This window comes from Podarcis liolepis, assembly GCF_965112155.1.
Source record: "Podarcis liolepis genome assembly, chromosome: 12".
Classification (NCBI taxonomy): Eukaryota; Metazoa; Chordata; class Lepidosauria; order Squamata; family Lacertidae; genus Podarcis; species Podarcis liolepis.
This window is the reverse complement of record NC_139563.1, coordinates 31,305,901-31,333,333: the sequence shown is the minus strand read 5'-3', so window position 1 is coordinate 31,333,333 and position 27,433 is coordinate 31,305,901. Positions and strand designations below refer to the sequence as shown.

At 44.6% G+C, this 27,433-nt stretch overlaps 1 protein-coding gene across 1 annotated transcript in view; it reads right to left on the bottom strand.

The window, feature by feature from the left end:
• Positions 1–27,433, bottom strand: part of SCIN (scinderin) — a 49,463-nt gene that overhangs the window by 19,334 nt on the left and 2,696 nt on the right. The window contains exons 2-8 of the mRNA XM_083467974.1: positions 25,147–25,301; positions 24,152–24,313; positions 18,553–18,702; positions 3,518–3,610; positions 3,233–3,365; positions 3,011–3,099; positions 1,529–1,744 (exon numbers count right to left, since the gene is read on the bottom strand). Coding sequence (XP_083324100.1) covers positions 1,529–1,744; positions 3,011–3,099; positions 3,233–3,365; positions 3,518–3,610; positions 18,553–18,702; positions 24,152–24,313; positions 25,147–25,301 — 998 coding nt within the window. The remainder of the gene's footprint in view (positions 1–1,528; positions 1,745–3,010; positions 3,100–3,232; positions 3,366–3,517; positions 3,611–18,552; positions 18,703–24,151; positions 24,314–25,146; positions 25,302–27,433) is intronic.

The following is a 27,433-nucleotide window of genomic DNA, read 5'->3' as shown; positions in this document are numbered from 1 at the left end:
GAGGAAGCCAAGGCAGTGAGTGGGATGGATCACGCTCGCTGCCTTGGCTTCTTTAGCCTTGCGCAGCCTCTCCTGGCTGGAGAGGCTGCACGCGGCTGTGGCAATTCCCCCACCTCCTGCAAAAGCCCACAGGAGCCGCGCACCCTTTAAGGAGCGTGCGGCTCCTGTGGGCTTTACTATGAGGAGGGAGAAGGGACTGACTAGCCACGTCAGTCCCTTCTCCCTCCTGGGGAAAAGCCCACAAGAGCAGCGCAAAGCTTGTGTGCGGCTCTTGGGGGCTTTTCCTGCCTGCCTCCCCCCCTGCATACACTCCATAGGACACACAGACTTTCCCCCTTAGTTTTTAAGAGGGAAAAAGTGCATCCTATAAAGCAAAAAATACGGTAAGTATAGTAGGCTCCAGTATAATACTGTTATAATTTTGCATATCCCTAATAAATGGTACGATTTTGATTATTTGGGGTATGAAAGGAGAAATACCAGCTGCAGAGGAATTCCTAGGTTGCATATGCAAAACGACCTGGCCGAGCAAGGCCCATTAAGAAACAATACAAGGCCACAGGCAATAGAAGAGAACTGTCCTTTCCCCCATTGCCCTGAGGTGTGAATGGGTGTTTGGAAGGTTGTGAGGTGACAGGGAAAGGGAGTCTTTGGCAAAGGTTGCTGTGTAGAAGGAGGAAGAAGAGAGACTGGGATCCATCTTGGGCAGGCTGGCTGCAAGTCTGCTGGGAGAGATGCCTTGGGCTCCAGGGCTGCATTGATGTGGGGTCCAAGCCTGTCTTGAAATGACCATGCTGTAGGATCTGGACTCCCCCCCCCCCCCGCATGCAAACTGAAGGTGTAAACAGGTGAACAAAGCATATTTCTTAAAGCTATGACATACTCCTCTGTGTCTTGATTCTCCAAAGGAGCACAGACCCCGGGGTGAGTGCCTGGAGCACCCTGGACTCTTGCTACTGCTCGGCAAAGATTGGCGGGAGGCACCCAACTTTTGTAACAGTGCTAAAAGCAGAAGTCATAACAGAACCTCTCCACACCTGCAGAGGATTCTGTATTCAGAGGAGCCCTTCCCCCATTTACAGGGTTTGGATTCCAGGTAATTCTCAGACTCAGTTGTATGTCACATACACAATCTAGAGCCCCCCCCCCATAAAACCATGTACTAGACGTATTTGTATGGGAGTGGAGAAAATAGGTGCAAAGTACAGGCGTACCTTGGAGGTTGAACGGAATCCATTCCGGAAGTCCGTTCGACTTCCAAAATGTTCGGAAACCAAAGCGCGGCTTCTGACTGGCTGCAGGAAGGTCCTGCAGCCAATCAGAAGCCGCGGAGGCCCTGTTGGACATTCGGGTTCCAAAGAACGTTTGCAAACTGGAACATTCACTTCCAGGTTTGCAGCGTTCGGGAGCCAAAATGTCTGAGTACCAAGGTGTTTGGGATCCAGGGTACGTCTGCACTGCAAAACTACAACCGTAAAGCAGAACAGCAGCTAAAAGAGAAACCCGGGAACTAGATGTCAATAAATACCTCCACTTTCCCAGAGCCATCGTCCACCATGTTGTGCTGGGCTGCCATCTGCGGAGACTCGTGCAACTTGGTAGCGTCAAACTCAACCTGCTCAATCCTCGCCACTCTCTCTGTGACGTACACTTTTCCGAAGCCATCGCTTTGATCCTTATCTTTCCAGTCTCTAAAGAACTGCTTGAAGATCGGTGTTTCACCTCCTTCTGGAAGAACCTGAATCTGAAACCAAGAAGCAAAGGGTTGGAAAGCCTATAACTGACAGCTCTCCTTCTTTCCTAGAGTACTGCTGTGTGCTAATGTATGGGAGAAGAGAAACAGTCGCCAGTTAACCCAGTCTCTAGATATATACCAGACAGGAGCAAGGGCTCACAAGTATGGCCAGTGATTAAGGGCGATGACAGTCCTGCAACTTCTGGAGAGCTGCAGGTTCCCCATCCCCAGTTTTGCCACTTTTTCGCAATGGTGTATTTCCTTAGCATGCTGCCATATCAGAAGGGGGAGTGTATTTGAACTTTTAAGTGAGAGTGTTCCTAGACTGGCCTCATCATTTCTACCTCAGCCCCCTATACCAGGTTGCTCACCGGAGCAAGATGGTTTGAGCATATTACACCGACCCTGGTCCGACTGCACTGGCTACTGATTAGTTTTCGGGCCCAATTCAAAGTGCTGGTTTTGACCTATAAAGCCTTAAATGGCTTAGGACTGCAATTCCTCAAGGACCACCTCTATCCATATGAGTCTACCCAGACCCTGAGATCATCTTCTGGGGCCTTTCTTCATGTGCCTCCTCCTCGAGAGGTCCGGAGGGTGGCAACACAAGAACAGGCCTTCTCTGCAGAGGCTCCCTGTCTGTGGAATGCTCTCCCCAGGGAAGTTCACCTGGTGCCTTTATTACACACCTTTAGGTGCCAGGCAAAAACGTTCCTTTTTAACCAGGCCTTTGGTTGACCTGATCAACATCCCATACCCTTTTAAAATGTAGCTCTTTTGGGGGGCCATTATTGGGTTATTGCTTTTATTTTAATTTTATATACTGTGATCCTTTTATGTGAACCACCCTGAGACCTCTGGGTATAGGACAGTATATAAATTCTAATAATAATAATAATAATAATAATAATAATACCAGTGGCTGGCCTTATATAAACTATACTCAGGGTAGTTTCAGACTGCCATTGTTTTCTTGTGTGATTTATCCACATACCAGCAAATTCAGGTTGCGCAATTCAATTTGAATGGGTGCTCTTGCACAGCAAAAATGCTCCCCACCTACCCGTGCAAAACCACACCTTTTGCAACAAGAAAAGTGGCAGGAAAATGCACCCCAAAGTGTGAGGTATCAATTGAAGCAACATCATCTAGCCTCCCTGGAAACAAATTAGGATGAACAACAGACAAACAGGTCATCTGGAAGTGACCTTAGTCACCTGTGGGGGTTTACTTTGGGGGAAACGGAAAGCACGGTTGTTCCTTGCATAGGTATACCTGTGTGTTGGCAGGATAATTCATTTGCTGAATGAATTCTTCAGCCGATTTCATGGCTGCTTTTCTCTCACTTGGATTAGCATTTTTACCTTGTTAAAACAAAGCAGAAGGAAAAATTACAACGGCAAAAGGAGAGCGAAACTCCCAGAAGCATTTGTTGATTATAATAGTAAATTATAATATTGTAATGTTAAAAGAGAAGCAAAGAGATTTGCCACATACCTTTCCACACAAATATCTTCCTAGCTACTCCGTGATCCAGTATAAAGCACTCTTCAGACAAAAGCATTGCCCTCAAGAAAGGATTCTCCTCTGCAACAATCGAAACCTTCATTGATCCACTGGCGTCTGATACCTAAGGATGCAGGACATTCACATTTAGATCAGCTACAAATCTGCATTCAAGTAATTAAAAAACAAGCAAACACATATTGTCATGACTTCTAAAGTTGAAACAGGATTCTGTTCAGAAACAGCCCTGCAGCAAGCTGGCAATTCTGCTCATACCATGTAGAGTTTGGCACTTTTCCTGTTGGTAATATCAGCAGCCTCATCATCATTATCATCACCCTCACGAAGTTCTGGTTTCCGTCCCAAGACCTTCAGAATGAAAAGAGAAAGATAAAACGCTCACCATCCATTACTCAAAGGTCTGAATATCTTACTCCCCATTCTTCATTTGAACATATAATCTTGTTATCATCTGCTTGTTTGGCTATCTATTTGGAAAGATGGACTGCTTAGATTAATGTGCCGGTTTAAATTAGGATTGATGGGTTATTTTTGTTGTTCACGTGAGCAGACACTGTTTCCTTCCTCGTTTCACCATGTTTGTGATAAAAAGAAACAAAAGCCAAGCACCCAGACTCAAGTAAGTACCTTATTTTTTGCTCTATAAGACTCACTTTTTCCCTCCTAAAAAGTAAGGGGAAATGTGTGTGCATCTTATGGAGTGAATGCAGGCTGCGCAGTTATCCCAGAAGCCAAAACAGCAAGAGGGATTGCTGCTTTCACTGTGCAGCGATCCCTCTTGCTGTTCTGGATTCTGAGATTCAGAATATTTTTTTTCTTGTTTTCCTCCTCCAAAAACTAGGTGCGTCTTGTGGTCTGGTGCATCTTGTAGAGCGAAAAATACAGTAAATAAACAAAATCAGAAAAAGAAAAACCCAGTCATTTTTAGTTATGGCTTTATTAGCAGCGTCGTGAGAAATCTGGGATAATTTTGAAAATTGAATTTTTTTTTTTAAAAAAAAAGATGTTGCATGATTTAGGGCTACATTTGGCATGGTACAAAAGTTCTGTGATGGGATATACAAATGTGATATTTTTCTTGGGCAATAAGCCGGTTGGGAGATGATTTGAATTGGAGCCACAGTGCTAGGGGTGAGGAGGGGTGGGATTCAGGTTGTCACTCTGTGACGACGTCTCTCCAATAGACATCACTCCCAGATCCACCCAGACTCTGCTCTTAGCCATGAAGTGAGGAGGCAGGGCAGGAACAGCGGTAGCTGTATTTTTTCCTGTCTGCAACTAATAAGCCTGGGAGCATGAATTCCTTTGGGAAAAGAGCATGGGAGAACAATGAAAGCCCCCTTTCCTCTGTGCCATGGCTGCTCAGGAGTGTCAACATGCAAAGGGCGCAAGGCCAGCTGGCTAGCCCCAGCTGGGCCATCTCCTTCCAGCCATCCCACTGCAAAGACTCTTCACCCTCTGCTCCAACATAAATCAGCGACCCGGGCTTCAAAGCCAGGGCACACTATCAGCAGATCAAACTGTGCACACAGAATAGGCATGAGGCTTGTGGAAGCATACTACAACTACAGATTTATTAATCATAAATCAGGACAAAGAAACATGTCTCTCTCTCTCCGTCTTCTCAGAGAGAACAGCTAAAAGCAAAAGCTATATACACAACGGAAGTTCCCAGCAAGCTGTTCTGGAATGTAAACAGACATGTGACACACAACAGTTCCACACCTCTGCTCCTTAAGGTGGAATGGAAATCTCAACAAGGAGGACGCAGCCTGTGCAGGGTTGTGTGCTGGGGGAATCTTGCCATTGCCTTCTTGGAGTGCCCTGGCTGCTTCTGTGTATGAGCAGCATATAGGTGTCATCAGTATAGTCCCTGACTGATGGGCTGTAATGGCCATTCCAGGGATGCTATGGGCATGTCTTTCATATTTACAAACTTTTTGCTTTTTCAGGTTGTGGGTTTCCCCTCTCCGGGGCTGTTAATAACTTAACTGAGGTTTTCCCAACCAAGAACCCTACAGATGTTTCAGATTCCCTTCGGTCCCATCAAGTGCCTTTTTTTAAGAATAAAAGGTGCCAATACTCACATGAAGTTTTAACTTTGTGTGTGTGTGTTTTAAGGTGCCGTACCTTGGATCTCAAATGCCTTGGCTCCCGAACAAATCGGCTCCCGAACGATCAAAACCCAAAAGTGAGTGTTCCAGTTTTTGAACAATTTTTGGAAGCCAAATGTCCGGCACTTTTGCAGCTTCCGATTGGCTGCAGGAGGGTCCTGAAAGCCAATCGGAAGTCGCGCCTTGGTTTTCGAACAGTTCTGGGAGTCAAACTCCCGGAACACATTCTGCTCAAGAACCAAGGTACAGCTGTACTGCCTACCCTTGAGTAAGGTAAAAAACAGTAAAAGTAAAGGACCCCTGGACAGTTAAGTCCAGTCAAAGGTGACTATGGGGTTGGGGTGCTCATCTAACTTTTGAGGCCAAGTGTCAGGGACTGGGCAGAGGAGGAATGGTGGAGACCACCTCCCCATCCTGACCCTCCCAGGGAGGAGGAGGAAGAAGACAGTATAGATTTACAACAGTGGTTTGCAGGAGGTCACAGCTCAGAGGCAGATGAGGGTAAAAGTTGGGAAATAATGGGAGAGGAGGAACAGGCAGAACTGAAGTGGCAGCTGGCTGACACGGTGTCATTAGAAAGCATTCCAGACCCTCCATCTCCCAGAACCCGGCGGGCCTTAAAAGTAGGAGAGCAAAGAGCTCGAAGACAGAAGGCACATAGCAGCACCTGTAGAAGTGACGACTGAGGAAGTGGGAGAGACAGGGTGTGAAGATTCACTCAGGACAACACCATGATCCAAGAGGCTGGGTTCTATAGCCTCTCTCTATAAAGACTGAAATAAAAAAGGACAGTAAGAAACTTTTCCTTGTCTTTATATTTTTCTGGGCAACTAGCTGGGAGCCACTGACAGCATCCTGACACCGAGGGAGCCAGCATTCGCCCACAGACAACTTTCCGGGTCATATAGCCAGCATGACTAAACCACTTCTGGTGCAATGGGACATCATGGCGGAAGCCAGAGCGCACAGAAATGCTGTTTGCCTTCCCGCCACAGCAGTGCGTATTTATCTATTCATGCTGCTGTGCTTTTGAACTGCTAGGTTGGAAGCTGGGACAGAGCAATGGGAGCTCACCCTGTCGCGGGGATTCGAACCGCCGACCTTCCAATCGGCAAACCTAAGAGGCTCAGTAGTTTAGACCACAGCGCCACCTACCCTTGAGTACCCCCAGAGAAAAAGCAAAGCCAATAATCAAGGATGGTAGAATTTGTAGTCAGGCTGGAGAAGCCTGACTTGACTCAGTGGCTTAAAACAACCTTAGCTTTTATGGTGCTGGAGGGAGGGGGAGTGGAAGAGCAGGCTGAATTAATAACTTAAACACAGATTAGGGTGGGCCAAGGAGCCAGTTCAGATGTTCTCCCACGTGGTCATCTTGGGAGAAATTCAAGTGACGTCAACCCACAGTTTTGGAAAACAGAACCAAAAATACATTCCTTATGTACTGAGTGTATCAAATCCTTTTAATGGCCACAGAACAAAAGCCAGCCAGAAAAAGAAGAATAGGTGAACTTTAACCAGGTGCAGAAATAGAACAAACTGCTAACCGTGCTTCACAAATGCCTTCATCAGAGGTGAATTGAACTTCTGTGGTTTAACTCAACGCATGCTGATTCTGAAGGAAGTTTCACTGAATTCAATAGGACTTGCTTCCTTATAAGTGGATATAGGAATGCAGTACCTTCTGATAGAGGGGAAACTGGCTGAAATGCATTGGACAATTCATCTGGCGTTATAATTTTTTTAAAAAATAAATTGGAATAACAACAACAAAATAAATAAGCAATTGTGGCTACAAAGAGGGAACCAACCAGCAACCACCCCTGCAGGAAAGAGGAGCTGAGAGGCATTCAGGAATGCTATAGCTACAGAGCAAGAGAAAATTAATAAAAATGTTTTAAAATTGGTTTATGGTAAGTTTCTAAATCTAGGTCTCAAGCACAGAGCAAAATAGTAACCCAATATGGCTTGCTGCCTCATATGCACCAGCTGATAGATATGACACCATTCCTATAATTCTCCTCCTATTCACCAGAGAAGGGCCGGCTGAATTTGGCTTAAAGTCAAACTAGATGAAATAAGGTAAGTGCAATGTAGTATCACCCATTCAAAGGAGATACTTATATTTAGACAAGGAGGGGCATGTTGACAACGTAAATATTTGATAAGGGAGAAATTGCCAAGATAAGGAGTGCAAAGGTAGCTGATGGAGAACACCTTATATATTTCAAAGAGCCATCTACCTATACGGCTTTCTCTCTCAGCAAGATAAATATTATTACAGAGTCTATAAAAAGGCTGTATCAGGTTAAATGCAAACAGAATTTCATTTCTCAGCTGGTAAACGCAGTAGCGAAACTTGCTATGTATTCGTACTGTGGGACAGGCATATCTAAATAAATAAATAAATAACCTGTATGCATAGCCCTTGTCACTTAGTGGCTGATAGATTTGATAAAAATATCGCCAACAGGCCCATCATGATGTCAGGCAGGAAATGGCACAGTGAGAGGCTGATTTGTCTTCTCAGGTACAAATCTTTTATATAAGGCAGTAGTGGACAGCATGGTGGGGGTTGGCGCCCACCTGACCTCTTGTTGCCTATCAGAGGCAGAGCGAGAAGGGTGACGCAACTATGAGGTCAGAGTGGTGCAAGCTCTCCACCAGAGCCAGTTTGGTGCTCCTGCCAGGGCATTCGCACCTTGCCAACTATGCTGCCGCCTCCCTCCTCTCCTTCTCAGTAAGCAGCAGTGATGCAATTGATCAGAGGTCAGGGGAGTGGCAGGTTAGGAGTGGATTGTAAGCAATGAAGTCAGAGGAAAATTAAATGCAGAAAGTATGTCGACAGTGAAGATTGCATAATTAACAAAGGTAGTTCGTAATGCAGTTGTTGGTGACACAGACGTCTTGGCCTTGATATGCTAATTAAGAAACATAACGAGATTTAGAAATGTCTTTCGCCAGATTCAATCCACTGACTCCAGAATATGGGAGATCATCTACTGTATCCACCTGGGTAATCTTGTACACTCCTACTGTTCTCCTCTTTAACAACTTGAGCTCTGCAATTTGCACAGTTCTCATATTATGAATATTTGCTGGCTGTATAAGCATTGGCACTTGAGGAAATGAATTCACTATTAGTATATAAGATTACGAGTAGAATACTCAGAGATGTAGAACGACAATATCTGCTTCTAACAGAAGGCTTCCCATAGAAATTAGAGCAATAAGACAAAAGACTTCAGGAAGATACAGTTTTTCTGCCCAGGTACTTATTATTTTACCTTCTCCTGCAGCTGTACAATGCAGTCAAATAGGTTTTATTGCACCAGGGCATTCAACCCAATGTGTCCCTATTTAGGATGCTGTAAAACGGCAAGATGGAATTGAAATCACCAGGCAACATTTCTTTTTTTCAATTTTCAGCTTCATAAGTATTGTGATTCTTTGTTCACAGTGTATCACTCTCAATTTTCTACAACACAAGGCATTCCACTTTGGCATCGTTCCAATAATAATAATAAAACGTTTGCTGCTTGAAAGCACTTTGTAAGGTGCACTTTGAGGTGGCATGAATTCTGTTCTCTACACTACAACACTCTACACATAGATCTTGCATAAATATTAGGAATCTCTTTCCCTTTGTTCAGCAATAGGCGAGCACTCAGCTTCAAAAACCATAACAGATAATGGACCATACTCACAGCTCTGAAATACTCTCGCATCAGTCAAAGTACTTAGCTCTCTTAGTTTCTGGGCTTGTTGTTATGAACCTCTCTGAATATGGCAGCCAATTTTGAGAGTTGAGATTATTGTTGTTATTTCATTATATATTATTATATACTTCAGCCCGACTCTCCGGTTCAAATGAATATCCAATGCAACTCACAAAAGAAACAGAAATCCAATATACAGTAATAGAACTAAAGGTAAAGGTAAAGGGACCCCTGACCGTTAGGTCCAGTCGTGACCGACTCTGGGGTTGCGGTGCTCATTTCGCTTTATTGGCCGAGGAGCCGGCATACAGCTTCTGGGTCATGTGGCCAGCATGACTAAGCCACTGCTGGTGAACCAGAGCAGCGGACGGAAACGCCGTTTACCTTCCCACTGGAGCGGTACCTATTTATCTACTTGCACTTTGACATGCTTTCGAACTGCTAGGTTGGCAGGAGCAGGGACCGAGCAACAGGAGCTCACCCCATCGCGGGGATTTGAACCAACGACCTTCTGATTGACCTTTTTTTATTTTTTTCTTGCTGATATGAGTCCTGGGAAAAGGTAGCTTTGCAGAAGCACTAGACCAAATCAATCAGTCATATCAGCTCATGATATCCATGACCATAATTTAATTAAGATTTCCTCAGAGCTGCAGCTGCCACAGCCATGGGAAGATTCTCAGGCACAAATCACTGCCATGATTAATCCTCCTCACCACAACCATGCTGTTTTCAAGAATTATCCCTGAAGAGTGCCATGTCTTGACAACCAGGCTTTTGCAAGTCATTCTTTTCTAGCTAACCACCCGATCAAAACAAATATTTATGTCACGCTATGCCACCAAACAATAGGCCTCATATTTGTGCTTGAATACTGAATTCATTATCGGACAATGGAAAGCGATTTTGAGTTCCTTGGAACTACTTGCACAAACTAGAAAGAAATGCACAGTTGTTTACGTTAGGGAAGAGAGCTGTGTATTCTACAGTGAGCCAGCTGAGAAAAGGATTTTAAGGATTTCACACTATTTAGCAAGGACGGCGACTTTGGAAGCCCAGGTATCAAATGAGGGTTGCCTTTGCTCAAGTTAGGCTGATGCACCAACTTTACCCATGAATGAAGACTTTAGAACTGGCCAAGGTGAAGCACATTTATGGCTTCTGACTAATGCTTTCTGTTGTTTTATAGTTTCGATAGTTGCAATTGGACTGTAGTTTTACTAATTTGGATGCTGCCTTGAAAACTGAAAAGCAGGGTCATAATGTTTTTAGATATCTGGCAACAAAGGATCGGGAGACTCACCCAGTGCCAGATTTACATATAAGAGAAACAAGCTATAGCTTAGGGACCCACTCTCTTGGGGCCCCCCCAAAAAAAATTAAAGGAAAAAAATGGATGTACATTTCCAAAATATAAGATAAAAAACAAATAAAATAAAACCTACATACAGCAACAGTGTTTTGTGTTGTGTAGGCTCCTATTTGTTATGTGCAAATGGCTTTAGATACATATTAGGTCCATAAATTACCATATAGCATATATTCAACACAAAAACCAGCAACAATTTGTTGTTGACAAAGGACAGCTGGACATATGGAGCCCCATTACCTTCAGTAGCTTAGGGCCTCATCAAACCTAAATCCAGCCCTGAACTCACCTCAAGTGTAATGTCATCTTGGCACAGAAGGCTATGAGAAAGTAGGTGGACCATTTGCTTTTAAGCATAATGAATCTGGGCATCCAGCAGTGCAGATGATACAATGCTTTTAAGTGGGTCCTGCAATAATTGCAGGGAGGGGCTTGGTTCCTGGGGAGATAAACCATGACTCCTTCTATGGTAAGGCAGCACAACACCCCCTTCCCTACCACCTTTCCCATATCTGATGGGCGGAAGATGGAACCAACAACCATTTCTATCTCAATTGACTTATAGCTGTGTGATAATAGCCTAGTGTGTGAAAGAAAGCTTCGCTGTTTTGATAATTGTAAGGTAAGGGCATGAAAGTAATTTATAACTGTCTAAGGATCTAACTTTGTGTGTAGTTATCATGCCAAGTCGGAGACCACACAACACAGATGAGTAGGTTTCAGCATGCAGATTCTGTATACTATAATTTAATTGTAAGCACTTCCCTCCCCCCCCCCAAAAAAAAGAGTTGTAATTGCCTTAGAAAGCTGTTTAAACACCTAATAAAAGGGTGTCTCTGCTTGCTCAAGGAATTAAAGAGTATTTGCATTGGCAACCATCCACTGTAGAGTTTCTCCTGAAGTCTAAGATTAATGCCTTGCAATAATTGTCAGGTGAAGAAACATTAAGCAAGCCACACAAAATGGCATTTAGGCCTCTGGAAAAGTTCCGCATCTTGTACTTCAGGCACCTAACTTGGCAAATGGCAAGCTGTAGACCAGGAATGGGGAGCTTTTGGCCAGGCTTCCTCAACCTCGGCCCTCCAGATGTTTTTGGCCTACAACTCCCATGATCCCTAGCTAACAGGACCAGTGGGATGATGGGAATTGTAGTCTCAAAACATCTGGAGGGCTGAGGTTGAGGAAGCCTGCTTTTGGCCTTCAGGATGTTGCTGGACTACAACTCCCATCAGCCCTAGCGAGCATGGCTGATGGCCAAGGGATGATGGAAGTTGTAGTTCTGCAAGATCTGGAGGGCCACATATCCCCCAAAACCTTCAACACTATCCACCCATCCCCATTCAGCAGTGGTGTGCAGTGGAATTTTTCATAGGGGAACAGTTGGGGCCAGAGGCACCAGCTTGCAAGGATGATGGGGGAGGGGATGTCACACGTGTGATGACACAAGGTCCCGATGTCATGAGCATGAGCATCACACCTCCCTCCCTAAGGTGGGCAGAGGCTTCCCGGGCTTTGGCAAAGAGGTGCCAGGGGAACATTTAGGGGACTAGCACAATCGCACTATGTGAACTTGGAATTTAAGGTAGGCTCAGTACTTACTGACTCCTGGCCAAACCGGAAGTAGGCCTCAGACTCATCTCTCCATAAGCAGAAATCAGCAAGTGAATTGGGATCCTATCTATTTGAACCTTGGATCCTCCTAGTGTTCTCAATACCTTCTTTACCATTGCCTGAAGGAAGATGACCATTGTAAGGGGGAAGATGAAAGCCCAAGAAGTTGTTTCCAATCTCACCACTGACAGAATCCTGGAAGCCAAGGAATGAATAATTGTGCCCCATCCTGAGATCTTAGGATGGAGAGCAGGACAGAAATGTCCAAATAAAGTCTTGCTCCAGAACAACTGAGCTGAGCATCAGGCGAGACATGGCACAAGAGAGCTATGATCAGGAAGACTGGAAGCTGCATGATGCTGGACCAAGTCAGATCATTGTCCATCTAACTCACTACGGTGTGTTTGCTATCTGGCAGTGGGTCACCAGGTTCTTGGACAGGAGTCTCAGACCTCCAAGTGTCCCTATTTTCCAAGGACAGTCCCTGATTTTGATTTGATCCTGGAATGTCCCATTTTTTCTTTGGACATCCCTATTTTCATCAGAGAAATATTGGAGGCCAAGGAGATAAGCAACTATACAACCTTTAGAAGACATCTGAAGGCAGCCCTGTATAGGGAAGTTTCTTTTTATGTTGCATGCTTTATTATGTTTTTATATATGTTGGAAGCCATCCAGAGTGGCTGGGGCAACCCAGTCAGATGGGAGGGATGAGGATGATGATGATAGGATGTCCCTATTTTCATCAGAGAAATGTTGGAGGGTATGGAGTTTTTCCCAGCCCTTCTTGCAGAAGCCGGGGGCTGAATCTAGTCACTGAGGCTCAAATTGGTCAAGGAAGTAGAACTAAGGGGTGGGATTTTTAATGGCTTGGACAACTGTTTATCTTTTCATTTCTACTGATCTACTGTCTGTCTCATTTATAGGGGGTGGAGGGGTGGGGGGTGTTAAGCCCTGGCTCACATTAAGGCGAAGGCACACAGGTGATTTGCTTGTTAGCTTATCTTAATTTGCCTAAATATCATGTGAAACTTTCTAAGCAGCATTTGAGTGCATTATGTTTGTCCCCAACCAATGAAAGATGGAAATTACTGGGCCCTGGCCCAGTGGATATTCCCTACTCAAATAATCAAATTGTTTTAAAACTATCTTTTGGTTTACTTGTCCCAGTACAATAAGCAGAAGCCCACAACAGATGTGGGAATGGGGTAGAGAGGAATAAGTTTACTTTGAGATTAGCTCAATTATCATCATGTTGAAAAGCTAATCAAATAAATGCCAAAATCCCCATTGTGACAGCCACTATGTAATCAAAAAGCATGAGAGGCAAATCCAGAGGACACCTTTCCTTGTCAGGAGAAGAGTTTATGCTTTCTCGGAACACTGAGGCAAGAGTCTAACTTACAAGCATTTTATGACCAATGGTGCACAACTGCATTGCAATGAGTTAGATCAGATGACTGCTTAACAAGCTAAGATATGAATGAGCCTTTCACCTGTGCTCATATCCATGTTGTTCCTTCCCTCTGAGCAAACCATGACATAACCAGTGTCATAGAGCCAGTGTGGTGTAGTGGCTAAGAGCGGTAGTCTCGTAATCTGGGGAACCGGGTTCGCGTCTCCGCTCCTCCACATGCAGCTGCTGGGTGACCTTGGGCTAGTCACACTTCTCTGAAGTCTCTCAGCCCCACTCACCTCACAGAGTGTTTGTTGTGGGGGAGGAAGGGAAAGGAGAATGTTAGCCGCTTTGATACTCCTGAAGGGGAGTGAAAGGCAGGATATCAAATCCAAACTCTTCTTCTTCTTCTTCTAACCAGTAAATTAACCAACCACAGTTTCCCATTTTGTCCAAACTTAGAAATTCTGGTTAATAGCTTCAAAACAAGCCAGAATATTGAACAAACTTCTGGCTTGTTCTGAAGTTGGCAGCCACAGTTTCTCAGTTCAGATCAAATGGGAAACTATGGTTATTTTGAAACTTCCCAATTTACGGTAATTGTGTCTCACAAAAAAGGAGGAGTGAAGAAGGCAAACCTTTTTGTTTTTGTTTTTCAAATCTCAACTTGTAAGTTTGTGATATGATCATCTGAACCAGCTCAATGTGTACTTGAGGCAAAGGCTATAACAGACTCCTTTGTGTAGAAAATGTATCCCAATCAGTCTAGGCAGTGGTGAGTCATTTCCATTTTCACTTCCATTTTCGACTTCCACTTACGAGAGCAAGGATATATCTATTGCCTCTTTGTTTGTTTGTTTGTTAAATTTGTATACCACCCTATACCCGCAGGTCTCAGGATAAAAACCACAATACACAAAATGCATAATCAAAATAAAAACCAGAACAGCCCAATAAGCCAAAGAATCTGTTGTTTCCGGTGCATCTTGCTCACACAATTAACAGGTAGGACACAAGTCGTTCTGAGTCCTTGCACACCTTTACAACTGCCCAAGACATTTTGGCACCTGCTGGAAGCCACAAGAGGGGGGACCCTCTACCAGTGAAGAACTATCGTATTTTTCGTCCCATAGGATGCTCCACCCCATAGGACGCACCTAGTTTTTTTGGGGGGGAAATAAAGGAAATTCCCCCCCTTTATTTCCCCCCAAAACCAGGTCGGGGAACAGCGGGATGGCGGCACTGCGCCTCCCCGCTGTCCCCCAAGCTTGTGGGGCTGGCCGATGTCTGCCCGAAGCGTGGGGCGCTCTGCTTCAGGGTGCCCCGTGCGCCGGGCGGCAGGCTGCTATCTGCAGCGTGGGGAGCCCTGCGGGAACTCCCGCGGGCTCCCCAGGCTTGCTGATAGCTTCCTGAAGCCTGGAGAGTGAGAGGGGTCGGTGCGCACCGACCCCTCTCGCTCTCCAAGTTTCAGCGAAAGCCTGTATTCGCCCCATAGGACGCACACAGATTTCCCCTTCATTTTTGGAGGGGAAAAAGTGCGTCCTATAGGGCGAAAAATACGGTGCACCAGGAAGAAGGGCAAAATAAAGGTCTGCATCGGGAACAATAGTGGGAGGAGACCAGAAGCGCCTCCTATTTGCCAAGAGGCTGCTGCAGAGACGGCATTATGAAGGGCGGCTAAAGAGACACAGCAGAGACGGCTTCCAAGTTGCATGGCATAGCTCTCACTGCCACCGTGGCAGCCATGGGTGGCGCAGTCCTTGGAGGCCAGATCTGCTGCCCCTGTGGATCCAGCCACCTGAGACGGTCGCCTCAGCTCACGGGTGGGCCAGCCCAGCAACTGCCACATGTTTCCTGAACCATTTGGCCAATCTCTTTGGAAAGAGGTAAATCTTTGCCCAAAGTTCCTCAAGATAAAACCTTCCTAGGAAAAGGTATTTTGAGGACGTGATCCGAAACGCATTGCGAGTAGGAATGAAGCGCCTCTGAGTGCGGTGGGATTTATTTTTGAACGTCCTGATCAATACAACATAGTAGCGAAATTCCGTATTTTTTGCTCTATAAGACGCACCAGACCACAAGATGCATCTAGTTTTTGGAGGAGGAAAACAAGAAAAAAAATATTCTGAATCCCAGAAGCCAGAACAGCAAGAGGGATTGCTGCACAGAGAAAGCAGCATTCCCTCTTGCTTTTCTGGCTTCTGGGATAGCTGCGTAGCCTGCATTCACTCCATAAGAGGCACACACATTTCCCCTAACTTTTTAGGAGGGAAAAAGTGAGTCTTATAGAGCAAAAAATACGGTAATTTACACACTTCCTAAAAATACTGAAACCCACTTGTTTTGTTTTATTGTAAATAAAAAAATATGAAGCTTAGAAACTCTATGAAATGAATTCAAATCCATGCACTTCAGTGCAAAAAAAATGGAAAAAGCAGACATATTCTGTCATACATTTATGTTTGACATGTGCCTTTTTAGTTACTCCATGCCCATCTGCCTGAATGATCTGTGATCTTATCTAGAAGTTAACTAGGGAAATGTGCTGTTTGACCTTTATGGCTGAATGGAGTCTATAAGGAAGTTCCCACTGACTTTGGAAGGATGCCAGCATGGGTGGTTTTTTTTAACTGCTTAAAGGGTACAGACCTTTTTCCAAAGAAAAGGACAGAGGAAAACACCCCATATTTTAAACACATGGGTGAAAACTTTATATGAAATCACTGGGCAGAGGGAATACCCCTGTTTTTTTATTCTGTCCTGGAGAGTCCACCTCCTAAAAAATAAACTGAGAGCGGATTGTACTCATGCAATGCTACGTTCATAGATTCAAGGTCTTTGCAGCTGTAAAAAGGAGTGTACTAACTTAGATGGAATTCTGCCAGTCTATGCTAGTAAATAGCTTGGAAGATTCCTTTGGCGACTGTACTAAAGGGGTGGGGAGCCTTATGCAATCTGAGGGCTGTGTTGGCTTCCAGGGGACACTTGCCAGTGGTGGGGAGGAGACCCAGAGGCAAAAGTGGACAGATCAATGAATGCAGATTTTACTCTTATAGGCTAGTTTCCACACATCCGGCACCCAGGCAAGCAAGAGTCATTACCAGGCATCAAGGTCACATCCCAGCTGGGCAAAGGCCCTTGAGGAGGGTCTGAAACAAGGCTGCTGAGAGGTGTGGCCTGAGGAGAAAAGGTGTGCTTGGGAACTGGGGTGTGGCCTGAGTAGAGTGTCAAGGATCACAGAGAGAGAGAGAGAGAGACATGGAGAGAGAGACACATGAACCCCTGGGCCTGAAGTTCCCCACCTATGAACTAATGGAGCCTGGATAGCTCCATTGGTTCAGTGGCGTAGCTAACTGCTCGGGTGCCCGGTACAGTGCACACGTCCTGCAGCCAGGAGTGAAGTGAGCTGCCCATGGGGGCGGGGCGAGCCAAGGCAGCTGTAGGGTTGCTGAGGCGGTGGGCAGACACAAGCCCCACGCTGCTCGAAAAAGCAGCACGGACCTTGCAGGCAGTCCGCCCACCGCCTCCCCCTCAGGAGTGAACCTGGCTCAGGCACGCTGCAGGCCCCGCGGTGTGGTGCCCAGTGCCCCCTGCCTCACCTAGCTACCAGTGGCATAGGAAGGGGGGTGCGGTGGGTGCAGGAGATATTTTTTTAAAAGTGTCATGTGCCCAATTTTTAAAAAATTATTTTAAAAACACATATTTTTGCCATTTTGTCACCCCCTCAGTGATGACACCGGGGGCGCCCACACCCACCGCACCCCCTTCCTATGCCACTGAGTTGGTTAGAGCGTGATGCTGATAACATCAAGGTTGCAGGTTCTATCCCCGAATGGGACAGCTGCCTATCCCTGCATTGCAGAGGGCTGGACTTAGATGATCTTCATGCTCCCTTCCAACTCTACAATTCTATGATTCTAATACCCTGGCTTATATATTAAGGCAGTGGTGGCGCTGGAAGAGCATGGTGGTAGAAGAATGCACAGCCCTCCATGTCTCCCTGCAGATGATCTCCAATCCTCCCACATCCACCAGGCCCTCATATCATCAGCTGTTCATGTGGAGAGCCTGATTCACTCTAGAGGGAACTTGTACTACCTCAACTGTAAAAAGCAGAAGCAGCAAGCCTCTGAATGCCTGTTGCAAGGAATCACAAGTGGAGCAAGCGTTGCTGCACACAGATCCTGCTTGCAGGATTCCCAGAAGCATCTGGTTGGCCACTGCGAGAACAGAACCTTGGGCTAGATCCAGCAAGGCTCTCATGATGCGCTGCTCCTCTGCCACGTTGTTTTAGCACCGGCACCAGTTAAATGGTAGGAAGCGGAGCTAAAAGAAACTGGCTTCGAAAATGGCAACGGGCCTTTCTTCTTTCAGCAAAAATTACAGGCCGTGCTCAACTATGGCCTTCTTCCTCCCCCCTCACCAGCCCAGGCATCCATGAATCATGCATGGCCAACATGCCTCGAGGCACAACATCTGTCATACTCAGTTGCTCAAGCCGCAATCGGCACGACAAAGCAGAGACGCAAATATCAGCAGCGGTGCTCTCATGCACACTCCATTGGTTTCCCCATGCGGATGTGAGAGGAACTCTAACCCAAACCAATATTAACGTTCCAAACAGTTGTGAAGCTTACCGACTCCAAAAATAATTAAGGGTTCTAGCACTACTATAATTAATTGCTAACTTATTTTCCATTAGAAACCGAGGGAGAATGCAACTTTAAAATATCATTCATTAACCATTTATTACCATCTAGGTTAATAGCTCATAATGTGAACTGGGTCCAGGCCACAAGTGGTGAGCTGCCATGTTTGCTGGCAATGGCACTCCAAGGTTTCAGGCTCTTTCCTGGAGATGCCAGAGACTGAACCTGGGATCTTCAGCACGCACTCCATGTGGTCCATCAGTGCATGTGGCCCATCACTGAACTCTGGTTCCCCATGTATGCAATAGGCAAGCCCCGTTCTGTCTACTTCATGGTATCTCGAGCCATAGCCTGAGGCAGGGTGACTGGCCAGATAAACAACACAGCTAATGGAGCGGGGGGGGGCAGTTTCGCCACCAAGTGAATATACAATACCTTTAGGAGTTCTTTTGGCTCACTTCCTTCATCCACAGCAATCAACTGGGCTCTTCCGTTCCGTTCATTGTCCCGAATGCCCACAGCAACCTGCGTAGCTTTCAGGCGCTCAAATTTATTGCATGTAGAGCCACACCACTGGTAGATCTCCTAGAACAAAACAAGAGATCTCATCAGTCAGCAGAATTATTCAGGGGAAAGCTTCACATGGATAGCTTGCAACGTTCCAGCGTCATTACAATTCCAAAATTTTCTGTTGGAACACAGCTGCAGATACAGTGGTACCTCAGGTTAAGTACTTAATTCGTTCTGGAGGTCCGTTCTTAACCTGAAACTGTTCTTAACCTGAAGCACCAATTTAGCTAATGGGGCCTCCTGCTGCTGCCATGCTGCCGGAGCACAATTTCTGTTCTCATCCTGAAGCAAAGTTCTTAACCTGAAGCACTATTTCTGGGTTAGCGGAGTCTGTAACCTGAAGCGTATGTAACCTGAAGTGTATGTAACCTGAGGTACCACTGTATTTGTTAATACTGACTGCACCTGGATGTTAAGTAAATTTTGGTTTATTGTTATGGGAACAAGTCTAAGGCAAGCCTAGAGCTTACCTGCTCCCCACTTTGTTCCTCTGTTTCTCTAGGATGGCTGTGAGGAGTTTAGGATCATGTCCACACCCTAATCTATGGTTGATCTTAACTACAGTTTATTGAAACAAGCCAACACCATAACCCATGAGAGGGGAGAGCAATAACCAGAAGCCTTACCTAAGTTCATTCCTTATACAATAAACCATGGTTTATTCATTGTGGCATCACAAAGCTACAACTGTGTCTACAGATTAGTATACAGATCAGTTGCGTCTATATGGCAGAATGATTCATAACTGTTTCTATTAAGGAATAGCAAGAATGGTTATTTGACACTATATGCTGGTTGCTATAGGTTCCCAGAGTTCCTTATGAAGAGGGGTTGACTGTGGAACCAATCTGGGAATTGTAGCTCCATGTGGAGAATAGGGGTCTCCTAACAGCTTTCGGAACCCTTAATGAATTACAGCTCCCAGAATTACTGGGACTGTTTAAAGTGGCATCACAGTGCTTTGTAAGTACTTGGTGTGAAGGCAACTCATATCAGCCCTTGATGCCAGCCCTGCCTAGTGATCCCTTGGCTGCCAAAGATGAAGGCTTCTTTGATTTGCCCTGGCATCCCAGCCGTTGGTTTAGCCAGGCATTCCTGTTTTCTTAATTATTGTTTCACAGTTCACAGCTGGCTCTTCTTAATTGCTGTCACTGTGGCTTTGATTGCTGCATTTTGATTGTTTCATTTCATTCTTTTAATTGTTCACCGCCCTGGGAGATTATGCTAAAGGACAGCTAACAAGCTGACTGAATAAATAAATCCCACAAACTCATCCAAATAAGCTTGTATGGAAGCAGAGACTTTAATTCAAAGACAAGCTGCAAATAATTTCATGACAGAATTGCATGGAATGAACAGGTTTTGATAGCCTGAAAGTAGAGAAACAGAAAGGTGGAATAAGAGGACTCTAAAAGAACTACAGTTCCTAGTTTATGTGCTTTGCCTAAAATTTATCTCCATTAATAAACGTCTTGTTCCTCAGTCCACAGGCGTTTTGGCATATAATGAATCCATTCTGAGCACACACCCAAGAATACAGCGTTTTCTACTTACCAGTGAAAGGAGTACTAAATGGAACTAAGCCCATGCCTACTTTCTAGACCAAACAGCTTCACTATTCACAATTCACAATTTTGAATTCTGATTCATATTCCAAAAATGCTACTACAGTGGTACCTCGGGTTACAGACGCTTCAGGTTACAGACTTCACTAACCCAGAAATAGTACCTCAGGTTAAGAACTTTTCTTCAGGATGAGAACAGAAATTACGTGGCAGCAGCGGGAGGCCCCATTAGCTAAAGTGGTACCTCAGGTTAAGAACAGTTTCAGGTTAAGAATGGACCTCCTGAACGAATTACGTTCTTAACCCGAGGTACCACTGTAAAAGCACTTGGCATGTGCCTAAAGTCAAGATAGCTATTAATTCCCCTGCCTGCTGTGAATGGGTCCCAATTGGTGAGCTCTGAAACAACTCTTTACAATTTTAATAAAAGCCGAGAATCCGAAAGCCTTTCAGAGTCCCAGCTGTGAAAGGTTTCGAAACTTTCAGAAAAGCAAGAGTAGATAAACATTCCAGATTCCTAGGCAGCAACATCTAATGCAAATCACCTCCCTATTTGACCGACAAGTCGGTTTTCGCCAAGCCACATCCTGCATCACCAGGCATTGGGCACATAAACATGTGGCTCAGCTGAAAGGGGTGAGGACTGCTGTTGTTATCAGAGACAGGCAGGACTCTGAGGGGCGTGTGAGGAGGCAAGGGGAGTGGAGGATCATGGGGCCAGTGATTTGTGCAGAAGGCAGGAGTCAGGGCTTGGGGAAGAAGGAAAGTCAGGGCTGTCAGAGACAGGGGAAGAGTTGCAGGGAGGGCAGGAAGAGGAGAAAGAGCCGGTCCATGAGAGAGTTGGGCCATTAGGATCTCCTCAGTCCAATGTCTCCAAGGTCAAGGAGGGGCCCTTTGCACCAGGTGCAAAGGCGGAAGATGCCGGCTACTTGCATGAGCCCCGTCAGGTGAGGGAATTTGAGTTTGGGAAGAAGTGTGGTCATGCTGTTGCATCAGTGGTCCAGTTCAGGGCACAAGCATGGAGGGGAGTAGATGCCTAGCTAGCTACATAGTAGGAGGGGTGTAATAAATAATAATAATAATAATAATAATAATAATAATAATAATAATAATATTTATTATTTATACCCCGCCCATCTGGCTGGGTTTCCCCAGCCACACTGGATGGCTTCCAGCAAAATATAAAAAATAATAAAATGTCAGACATTAAAAACTTCCCTGAACAGCTTTCAGATGTTTTCTAAAAGTTGTGTAATTCTTTATCTCCCTGACAACTCATGGTAGGGCATTCAGTCGTTTTTATCCCCTGCTGTGGTTGCAGCCTTGTGGCATATTTATCATACTGGGGCCTTGTTTTATCATTTAATAAAACTGAATTTTATCCTTTTTTCCTTTTGTGGTCTGGATGCCTGTTCCCAGTTACATGATCTGTTTAACCCTTGTGATTATGTGTATTATCATTCACACAGTAAGGAATCCTTATTAGCCTGGAAATGAGGTAGTGGCAATGCACTCAAGTGAGAAATCTAATTAGCCTATTAACATCATTTTTGAGTGTTGAAAGGCACCCCAGAACAATATTTAGACAGACGAGCACGTGTCACCAGCACAACCTCTGAACTGATAATGAAAACCTCTTTTCTTTTTCCCTCACACACACATAAACTAAATAAAAGGACATGGGGTTATTAAGGAAACAAAAAGAAGAAACAGCAATTGGGATGTTTCAAAGTGTTCATTGCACAATTCTGTACATTAACAGTAAACTCATTCTGTATGTGTGGATTCTAATGTAGCCAAAATGGAATAACCCACACACAAGACGGAAGTATGAGTAGGGTTGAGGAGACCCCGAGAAGTACAAAAAAAGTTATTTTTAAAACTCTAAGCTGGGGAAGACCCAATGCAAACTGACTGCGTTCGGTAGGGCACAGATTGCAGATTCACTGCTGGAGGGCAAATGGAATATGTGAGGAGAGTAAAATGGAGTTTCCTGGAAGAGCTGGCTGGAACCCTGATAGGAAGCACTTTTACTCTGCAGCATTTTATTGCAGGTCCAAGTTGCTTCAAAGCACATATTGCCTTCTAGAGAAATGTTCTTTCAGCTGCAGCTAATAGCATCTCATTGCTGATTTTACGAAGTATTCTGCATTTTCATTATCTTAGTTGTGCAATGTTTATTGGTGGCCAGTACAAACGGTTATGCGAACATAGCAGAATATTCTCATTTAGCAACGCTAGTGTGCATTTGCTATGGAAGGCTTGCCAAATTAATCAGATTAATTGTTTAGTAAGGCACCTGAATTTCCAGTTCTTGCTTCATGTACAGTAAATGCCAACCAGATGCACAACCACGTAGGAATATGAAATGAGAAAATCTCAACATCTCTTGGCTTAGTCAAGAAACAGAAAACAAAGCTCAAAGCATTTTTTTTAAAAAATATATGCAAATAACATATGAAAATATACTGCATGGGCAAACACCATGGCTCCATGGAAGCTGTGTTTGCAATCCATAGACCTTATCTGGTTACAAAAGTAAATCAACAAGATTTGAATGTTGTTGTGTGTTTCCTCACCACACCCTCAAAATAATCAGCCACACTGTCTAATAAATTGTATCACTGTGATCCCTAAATTCCTCAGAAGGACAGCAGTACAACGGAGCTGAATGACCTTTCAACACACACAAAAGCAACATTCTGAAGTGACCCAACTGTAATTATGGACCTAAATATGTTTATTCTGCAATATTCTTATTCAGAAAAAAAGCAAGTCTTTCCTTCAAAACTCTAGATCGAGCGTAGGGGATCTGTGGCCCTCCAAATATTACTGGACTCCCACTCCCACCAGCCCCAGCCAGCATGCTTAGAAATGATGGGATTTGGAGTTCAACAACAACAGGAAAGCCATAGTTCCCCCAGCCCTGCTTTTAGCTCACAGCATCTTCCTTCTGCATTCTCTCTAACCTTTCACAATGGGCTGCTTATTCTCAGTTCTTTGTAATGATAAATCGTGAACATTCAGCCCGAGTCCCATATTGACCACCTGATAATGAATACTACATCCTTAACCAGGTCTCATGCCACTGCCCTAAGTCAAATTTAATATTTTGACCACACGAGGGGAGTAAACAAGATGAAGGGAAATAGCAAATCTGATTCCAATCTTGAGAAATCCTGGCTTTTTTTCAATGCTCCTTACATATGGTTGTTTCTGTCTTTGAATCAGAACTACATTAAGATAAAGGTATTCCTTTTTAAAGGGACGCGGGTGGCGCTGTGGGTTAAACCACAGAGCCTAGGACTTGCCGATCGGAAGGTCGGCGGTTCGAATCCCTGCGACGGGGTGAGCTCCCGTTGCTCGGTCCCTGCTCCTGCCAACCTAGCAGTTCGAAAGCATGTCAAAGTGCAAGTAGGTAAATAGGTACCGCTCCGGCGGGAAGGTAAACGGCGCTTCCATGCGCTGCTCTGGTTCGCCAGAAGTGGCTTAGTCATGCTGGCCACATGACCCGGAAGCTGTACGCTGGCTCCCTTGGCCAATAAAGCGAGATGAGCGCTGCAACCCCAGAGTCGGTCACGACTGGACCTAATGGTCAGGGGTCCCTTTACCTTTATTCCTTTTTAACCAAGCTTTGCTGGGGCTATTTTAGAGCATGACAAATTCTAGAAAATATTGTTTCCTGTTGGTCTTTTATCTGCTTAAATGCTTCAAGGGATGTGGTCAGCAGCAAACCACCAGTGCTTGCGACACAAGTTATTTTGAGTCTAATATTGCAGAGGAAGTGTTTGTAATGTATAGAGAAGATCTTGGTTTGGGGCTCAGACTTAATTACTGTATATGGCAGTTTTTGTAGGAGATTTTGTTGCTTTGGAAAACTTCATTCCTTGACCACTTACCGTTCCAAGGTCAACAATGAAGCAGTCTCCTTTGTTGAAACTGTCCCAGCTAAGAGGAACTTCGGTGGCTCGAATCACTCTCCGGCCTTTGATATGCAGAAGTCTTCTTGCGCTGAGGTCATTGGTGACCACATGATTAAAGCCCGAGGCAACACCACCTGCCTAAATAAAGTGAAGCAACTTAGGGTTAGTTGGTTTCTGTGATGGAGTATATAAGGGCCTAGTACACATATACACATACAGAAGTAGATCATACATCACACCCAACCAGATTTGCACTAACACAGAAAACTGAATTTGAAACCTGAGAAGGTGGTCAGGGAGACAGACCAGTTGCTTCTTCTCGATGAGCTTGCACTTCCTTGGAAAGGACAAGTTTGAAGTTTGAGGCTGTACCTGGATCCATCTTTGTCACTGAAAGATCAGGTGGCCTCAGGGCCTTTTACCAGCTATAGCTGATACATCATCAACAGCAGCCATTTTTCGACAGGGATAGTTGGGCCAAGAGGATCTATACATAAGTAACCTTAGTGGTATCCAAACTTTTTTCAAAGAGGGCCAGACTTGATGAAGTGAAGGGCCATGAGGGCCAACCAAGGTTGCTGACCTTTTTTTTACTTTTTTAGGATTGAAGTTGTTAAGCTTTTTTATGATTGTACCCCAAAGTTGTTGAGCTCTTTTTAGGATTTTACCCCAGGAAATAAACTGCCGACTGGTGGGACATAGACTACATGGGGCTGCCCTATTGAACTTCTGCCACTTATTGAAGCCTTAAAATATATATATATATTCCAGCATGCATTTTAATTGATGTGTGATTTTATAGCCTTAATTGATTTTGATTTTTTTGCATTGTATCTTTGTAAACCACTTAGAGACTGTTGTTTGCTTCAAGTTCTGCTTTAACACTGAGTCGGAACTGTAACTTCCTTTTAGTTCCCTTTTCAAAGGTTCCAATTATTGTAGACACATCACGCAATCACACTATTACGTACCTTATACTTTATGCCACCTTTGAAATATCCAACGAATTGAGTAGACTCATATCCCTGGATTTCCCGATGCTGAACAGGCTTTCCTCCAAGATAATCATCCATCTGAACCGTAAAGATGGCTGCTGCAGTACTTTCATCCTGACTGCACTCTTTTCCTAAAACCAGACAGGAATGTTCTTAATAATATTCTCGATTTCCTAAAGTAATTTTCCTAAAGTATTTTCCTAAAATAAGAATATTTAGAGGAGCAAAAATAGCAAAGAAGGGCATACTATTACAGATTAAATGCCTGCCTGTACAATACAGTTAAATTATTTTAGATGCCATGAGTTCCTCCTAAGGAACTTTGGGTAGTCCGGTTTGCTGAGGCCAGCAATGATCTCCTCCACATACATTGACCAGGTTCCAAAGAGTGCAGTTTTGACATATGTCTATTTATTTAATAGGGACGTGGGTGGCGCTGTGGGTTAAACCACAGAGCCTAGGACTTGCAGATCAGAAGGTCGGCAGTTCAAATCCCAGCGACGGGGTGAGCTCCCGTTGTTCGGTCCCTGCTCCTGCCAACCTAGCAGTTCGAAAGCACGTCAAAGTGCAAGTAGATAAATAGGTACCTCTCCAGCAGGAAGGTAAACGGCGTTTCCGTGCGCTGCTCTGGTTCGCCAGAAGCGGCTTAGTCATGCTGGCTACATGACCCGGAAGCTGTACGCCAGCTCCCTCGGCCAGTAAAGCGAGATGAGCGCTGCAACCCCAGAGTCTGCCACGACTAGACCTAATGGTCTGAGTTCCCTTTACCTTTACTATTTATTTATTTATTTATTTATTTATTTATTTATTTATTTTCGCTTTTCTTCCAAGGAGCTCATGCTGCTCTACTTGATTTTCCTCTTCCTCTTGTCACAGGAGCCCTGTGAGACAGATGAAGCTAAAGCCTAGTGACAGGTCCAGGGTCGCCCTCTGAGCTTCTTGGCTGAGTCCAAGCTGAACTCTATCTAGTTGGGGTCCTACTGAATTGAATGTTGCGTAACACTCTTGATGTCAGCATTTCCACATGGCCGAGTCCACGCAAATCCAAATCAAAGCCCCATTTGATGCTCTTGTCTGTACTTCAGAAGTACTGGTAATTCGCAACTTCAAAATATAATCTTTAATCACAAATATAACCTTTAATAATTTCCCGTTACATGCAGCCAAAGAAGGTATCTTCAGGTGCAGGACTTTGTTTTGTGCACCAAACAGAAGCTGTGTGTGTGTGTGTGTGTGTGTGTGTGTACGAAACCTCAGGTGCAACCTCAGGTCAAAATGGAAATTGGCAGATGTAGATAGAGAGTTTTCATCAAGGGATATATGAGTTGAGCACAAAACCAAGCAGAAAAAGATTTACACACTGCCAGACCTTCTCCTGAGAGGCCTGGGCCACTTTCAGCATTTTAGGCCCCTAGCCATGATAATAAAAAATAAAAAAGGATGATACACGAAAACCAAATAAAGCATCCCTGCCAAAAAATAATAATTAATGGTTGGTTTATATAATCAGCATATCTGAGACGGCATGTCCATCACAGTCCAATCTTCAGATCAGAAATATTTTTTAATTAATATGGATGAACATTTTAAACTCAGGTTGGATGACCATCTGTCAGGGATGCTTTGGTTGAGATTCCTGCATTGCAAGGGGTTGAACTAGATGACCCTTCACATTCTATGATTCTTTAATGTGACAAAACCTATTATCAGCTAACCCAAAAAATGTGTTTCGCCAAACCACATCTCTTCATTGATTCACTATGCAGCTCTGAGCAGACAAAGCGTGTTGCATTTTGGTCTTATGTGCATAAGCTTATCAAATGCCTCCAAAATTGACAAGAGTATAAATCTGAGGGGCCCAACATTTGAGCTTGAGACCCAGGCCAAAGGGCCCTCCTTCTACCCTCCCCCCACTCCTGTCAGCCCTGCACACAGCCTCTTCTGCAAACCACAGGAGATACCTAAACACAGCGCAACACAGCACCACGGGTGGCAAAATTCATTAGCAAAACTGCCAACTCCCTCACCTTGCCAATAGCCTCTGGTTCTTTCTGCAGAAAAATGAGTTTACCACATTTTATGCGCACATTACTCCTTGCAGCATCCACCTGGCACTGTGGAATGAGGTGATCTAGAAAAGAGCTCTTTGGAGGAAAGGTGGCTATCAATGTATCAATGTAATAAATAAATGTTTATTTTGTTTTATCGCTTTCAATTTTTCTGCTTTCATCATTTGTTTTTGTGTTACTTATATGCTATTGCA